We start from the raw sequence: 6,306 nt of genomic DNA, 5'->3' as shown, positions 1-6,306 counted from the left end.
CATCTATGTTTTTGTAGGTTTTTTGAGAATCTCCTATAAAAGAAATCTCAAGGTAAGATGTAAACCCTGATCATATAATTTAAATGTTAAATATTAATATGGTTTAATATAATAGAAATACTTACATATTTATATTTTATAATGCTTCTGTCATTGCTTTCCATCCTAGTGTCTGTCAAGCCTGAGTTTATGCAGATTAGAGTTGCGTGTGGAGATGAGGCTTTGGAAATGATCATGCTTGTCTGTAATAGGTTTGTAGTCATTCTGTTAAAGGTGAGTCATGTTCACTGAAACGTTGAGGGGAAATTGGATCCTCTTTCCATTTGCCAACAACACAAATGCAATTTTATCTGCCAGATCTGCTCAGCTGATCGCTAAACCGGTCCAAGAGTCCTTTGGGCCTGTCCATCTCTCTTCTCTTAACTGCTCACGCGCTTCTCTCTGCCAGAATCGCTCTCTGGTGACCGAGATCAGCCCCTCAACATAATCAACAGATGAAACCACCCCATAATCACGGCGAGGCCTCAATAAACCTCGCATAAATCTGTCCCTGCTTTACAGTCGTTCACCACACAAGTTAATTTGTTGTCTGACAGGTGCTGTGTCAAACCTATAAGCACTTGGTCTTTCCATCTGCCCTTGACTCTGTCTGTCTCTGTGAACAGTGTTAGGGTCCCATTAAACTTGTCAGTTTTGTGAGCAGTGGCCTGCTGGGAGAACAGATGCTGCTGTCTCAATGACTCTTTAAGTCACTTTACTGTCACGGCATGGATGCGACATAACATTCAGCTGTCCATACGATCAGGATCTTTTTGGGGCATTTGGTAAAAAAAATATAAGAGAACCTTTGACTGTGTGTATGCGTGTTCTGTTTTGAGTTTCTACAAAAATTATATGGAATTGCTACTATTATTATTATTTTATACATAATTTATTTATACCGTAGTGAAAAATAAATGTACAACATTTATTTCATGCAAGGTATACTATAAATGCATTTACATGTTTATGTGCTTATTAAAAATACCCTTCAATTGTACTTTTACTAAATTTGAACAACTAATTTTGTACTTAATGTACTGTAATTGTGCAAAAGTAGTGCTGAGGTTCAAATAAAGATATGCTGACGTATGTTTGATTGTGCTAAAGTGGAACTACTGCAAGTGTACTTCAGGTACACTTTAAATATCTTGCATTTGCAGGCCAATGTTATTCAAAAATCGTACAATCCTCATTAATAGTGACATTAAAACACATTTTAGGCTTAATATTAAGAGATGTGCATTGTGCACAAGTGATTCTCCAAATAAAATTTAATTAAGTTTTATATCAGTAAGTCTCAAGCGACTCAAGCAAAACGTGATTAAACTGACCTGGAACTACCTGCAGTTCAACGAATTTAATCAACACCTGCCAGCCAATCAGAATCTAGTATTCAGACAGACCATGGAATAAATATATATATATATATATATACACACACACACACACACAATTAAAATAATTATTCAATTATTTGCACACATTTTATTGGAGAAAAACTGTTAAGCGAAAATGCCACAATAGAGGGACCGTTTTAATGTTTATTTAAACAACAACAACAAAAAATATGAAATGTTTTACAAATTAAATTTGGAAATAGTTTTATGATGTATTTTGATATTTATTCTAATTTAAGAATGATTAAAAGAAAAAAATTAACTCTCTTAATGCACTGCTCCTCTCATTGTGGGTGTGTGTATTTAGTTATTTTATTTTTTTATATAAAATAACTATGTGACCAGTCTTTTAAAAATGCCCCTTTATTCAATTATTGTTTCATGTGCTGGCTTTGTGCTGAACACAAAATTAAAGCTTTTCTTGTAGCAGAATCCACCAGCAATAAAATAATATACTTCAAAACTAAAAGTACAGAAGGGCTATTTTATTATTTTTGTAACACTTTTTAACTTCCTCTCTGGTTAATGCACCAAGAAAGTGTCTGCAAAGACCAGAAGTTTTAAGTGTTATTTGCATGTTCATTTGTTTTCATCTGTTCCATTTATTGGCTTGACTTAAAAATGATGAGATCCTGTGAATGATCCTTCGAATTTGACCCAGCAACTACGAGCTCCACATATAACCACTCGCCGAGGCGTCATTGTGTCACCGCCGTTCCATTTATACTCGTGTAAACCATCACAGTGCCTCAACCCTGTATTAAAAGGCATTTACAACCTGCCGTTTTGAGTGGGAACTGCATTCGTTCCTTTTTTAAAGCAGTTTTATGAGGTTATACAGGACCTGCCAATCACACTTCTGTGGCCTTAAACTGGAATTGAGATTTCACACTGAACTTAGAGTTATAATATATGCATACTTTGCTGCAAACCATTATTGCTTTCCTGATGAGTGACTGTTGAGCGTTTACATCCAGTGTGGCATAAACATTGGGCCGTTTGGGGACGCGTTATCGTGAATGGCATCCGCAGCTGTGACCCAGGCTTTTTCAGAGCAGCGATCTAGTGCAAAGGGGCAACATCTTGACTTAGCACAGGTCTAATGAGCGGGGGTGCTAATTTGAACGGGTGGATCGTCACATGGGTGTTGCTCTCTTCCCTTTTTAGAAAATAAAGATTTTTACACTACCAAAAATGGATATACATGCACCACAGGAGAATTCTCACTTTTTCCACTGAAAGTCAGGATCGTTCCCAACACTTGTTTAAAATCGTTCTGTGGCTATAGCTCGCTAAGGCCAATTTCACAGCTAGCATTTTATTTATTTGAAATGCAATTAAATAATTCACAAATTAAATTAGGTGTATTTTAATCTATTAATCTATTTCAATTATTTTACCGTGGGTTTTCATATATCGACTGCCATTTGGAAAAGTAACTGCTCAGTAAGTCTAAGCAGCGTTATATGAACTCTTTTCATGCGCGGCTCCACCTGTCGTTGTGGTTTCTGAGGGTTTTCTGTGTGCAGTTGTCCTGCTAATGTGGAACATTTTGTTCAGCGCTTGTAGTTTTAGTGTCAGTCATTCCCTAAACCGGATCTGCTCTCCTGCTGGTCAGGAATACTGCTGGATTGTGACTGTGAGTCACACGTGTCTGCAGGGGCTTAACCTCTTAACTGTCACCGTCCCCTCTGCGGGACACCTACGTTTACTTCACTATTTTACAATTAAATCCTAATCTAATCATGACAAACTATATATCGTTGGAAAGGTCTAAGACTCCTAAATAGGTATTATACCACTTTTTTTGTTAAATTATGTAGGAAAAGTAATAGATTAATTTATGACAAGAGTGGACCTGAAAATCTACATCATAAGAGGAGTTCTGACCTTTGTCACAGAAAGTCTTCTTAGTTGCCTTTTTCTCTATCACGCTTTAGAAATCATAAGAAATTATATATCAGTTGAAAACTTAAAATCTCAAAATTCATCCTTTGAAACCCATTTTAAAATCAGACATTGCATTACCATGGAAATGGTACATCAAAATCATGTTAAAAAATGTTTTCATTCCTGAAATATAAAAAATTAAGTTTGGATAGTGCACTTTAATGTCTCTGTTCAAAACTGAGCGACAGTTAAGGGGTTAATGAGAGCGTCAGCAAGAGTCTAATTGAGCTCCTGCATTTGATGTTGATTATTTTAACAGCCACAAAGACTGAAATTACAGTTCTTTATGCTCATATTATATACTTTCTATCTGTTGTTCACTCTGTAGTTTGATGTATCTATTATTCTATCATGAGTTCTATTGTTCTGTTTATCTGTCTATAGTTTCATCTGTAGTTTGTTCTGTCATGCTGTGTATTTTTCTGCCTGTAAATGTTTATTCTTCCGTTTGCTGTATTCGTTCATTCATTTTCATTTGTTTGTTCTATCTATTGCTTATTTTATCTGTTCATTCATTCGTTTTTTTTGTTCATGTTTGCTCTATTGTTCATTCCATCTATATATCTATTTATATATATATATATATATATATTTCATTCTTTTGTTAGTTCCTCGTTAGATCAATTTATTTGTCTATTTGATCGGTAATTAGTCCTATATATTGTTTTTTCTGTCATTTGTTTTATCTACATATGTTTTTTAGATTACTATAGTTTGATCATGGTTATATCGTTCTATCTCTGTCTAAATTATCTATTGTCTGTTCTTTCTATTGGTTCCTTCTATCTTTTTATCTCTTTAACTTACATATACATACATGCATACATACGTATGTGTGTTCTTTAATTTCTTCTTTTGTTCTATCTGTTGTTAGTTCTATTATACTAACTATCTAACATTTGTTCGTTGTTTGTTTTATCATTCTGTCAGTATATCCATTTAATCGTTTGTTACCTATCTATCTATCTATCTATCTATCATGTTGAATTGACATATTGGTTTTTCACTAATGCATTCAGTAGTATGTTACTTGTTTAGTTGAGGTTATGCGTATTTCAGGTTTCAAAGTTTTCAAGACTTCCCAAAGTCTGTTATCCAGGTTGGTCTTATTTGCACATCTTGGTTTCATTGAGAAGTAGTCCTGCCCAGTGTTTTGAGTCGAATGAGACCCAAACACAAAATCCTTCCCCTGGCATCCAGATCTCCAGTAAATCTTTGTCTGCGACTCTCCGTCAGCAGTAATGTTCCAGAGCTTTACAGTGCGAGAATCAAAGGCTTTGCACATAGACGTGCAGCAAGGGACCCATTGTTCCCCACAAAATATTAATGGCCGGAAATATTAATAATCTGCACACAGGGCTCTGGTCTTTGATGATCTGTTGACGAAACTGATCCGGCACTTTTGAGTGACTGACTAATGGCATTCTTCACACTTGCGCTATCATTGGCTGGAGAGAGAATGAAAGTGCACGGCAGCCCTCGGGGACTCCCAAATGGTCAAGTGCCTTTAACGTCCCTGCTTCAATCCTCCAGCCCTCATCCCACATTTACTACCAGCCCCTTTGAGCACCCTTTTTTGTCCACACTTTTTTTAGACGTTTGAGGGAGAGGGCGCGAGTGGGCTAACTTTCATTACCGCTGCTGATCCCAGAGGCACTGGAGGCCGATCCAAAACAACACGGCTGCACGGAAAGTCTGGACCTCCATCGGGATTCAGTGCAGAAAAACCTCCTGCGACTCTCAGCAAGCAACTTGGATTTTCTTGTGGGTAGAAAGTTTTTTTCTACCATGAAGCAAACTTGGGACAAAAGTGTTTTTGAGAACGGCCAGTCAAACATTTCAGGGAATGTTGGGAAAGCTTCTGCTGAACACGTCCAGAGGTAGGAAATGTGCTGCTGTGGGAAAAGTAGTTTGTGTTGCACGGAAATGTATGAGAAATCAATTTGTCCACAAATGTTTTACCACAGATTTGGTGGATAAATCATGCTTAAGTTGCAAATACAGTAAGAAATCTTCTAAATGCTTGAAGTCGCACGGTTCGTCTCAAGACTCCCAGGATGATGGATGGGTTTGATGAGTGTAATTTGGGAGTTCTTTGCCAAAGTGTAATTCCACTGAGATTTTGAGCAGTATTATTGTAGCCAAATATCTCTAACATAAACAGTTATCATTCCTTTTGCTTATCCCATCATGCTTTCTGTCCTATCACAAATGTAAATATTTTATATATTAAATAAATATTTCATTTATTTAATACCGTATATTAAGTAGATATTTTATATAATCAGTTGCTTTATTTTATTGAAACTTTTGTATTATGTTTGTTTTAATTCTTTCTTCTTTTTTTATTCTAACACTGGTTCTGATTCTGACCATTTTAAAAGTAACACTGAAAATATCTTCACTTGGATTTGGTAAAAAAAGTTAGCAGGACTGATAAAATGAAGAAAAAAAATCCATATATATTTATATACATTAATAAGACTGTTACGTGTAATTATTCAGTTATATTATGTAATTATCAACAATCCTTACTAATAATTATGGAATAAATAATTGTATTTTTGGTAATGGATCTGGTCAAACTTTTAAAAGTTTCTAATTAACGCCACTGTTAAATACTGAAATTAAAAAAGCAAATGAATATATATTTATATAAATCAAAAGCAAACATTAAGATTGTTACAGGTAATTATTATTAACATTCCTTATGAACATTTATGCCTTGAGTAATGTTTTTTTACTGACCTTAAGTCATACAAATTTTTGAGAAGAGCTACAGAAAGTGTTAAAATTAATTTTGCAATTAGTTTAGTGGCAACTTAATTTTTTCACAAAATAAAATCTAAAACATGATTCGAAAAAAATAAAATAATGTATCAAATAAACTCATAATCCAGTGCAGTATGAGAAAATC

At 35.0% G+C, this 6,306-nt stretch overlaps 1 protein-coding gene across 2 annotated transcripts in view; it reads left to right on the top strand.

Moving 5' to 3' along the window:
- The first annotated feature begins 4,310 nt into the window (after window positions 1–4,310).
- Window positions 4,311–6,306, top strand: part of rbm20 (RNA binding motif protein 20) — a 71,394-nt gene continuing 69,398 nt past the window's right edge. For both annotated transcript variants that reach the window (XM_058760562.1, XM_058760561.1), the window contains exon 1: window positions 4,311–5,269. In XM_058760562.1, the coding sequence (XP_058616545.1) occupies window positions 5,178–5,269 (92 nt within the window). In that variant the 5' untranslated portion in view covers window positions 4,311–5,177. The remainder of the gene's footprint in view (window positions 5,270–6,306) is intronic.

The sequence above is a fragment of the Onychostoma macrolepis genome, chromosome 22 (assembly GCF_012432095.1).
Source record: "Onychostoma macrolepis isolate SWU-2019 chromosome 22, ASM1243209v1, whole genome shotgun sequence".
Lineage (NCBI taxonomy): Eukaryota > Metazoa > Chordata > Actinopteri > Cypriniformes > Cyprinidae > Onychostoma > Onychostoma macrolepis.
The sequence above is the reverse complement of the archived record's forward strand: the minus strand, read 5'-3'. Positions and strand labels throughout refer to the sequence as shown.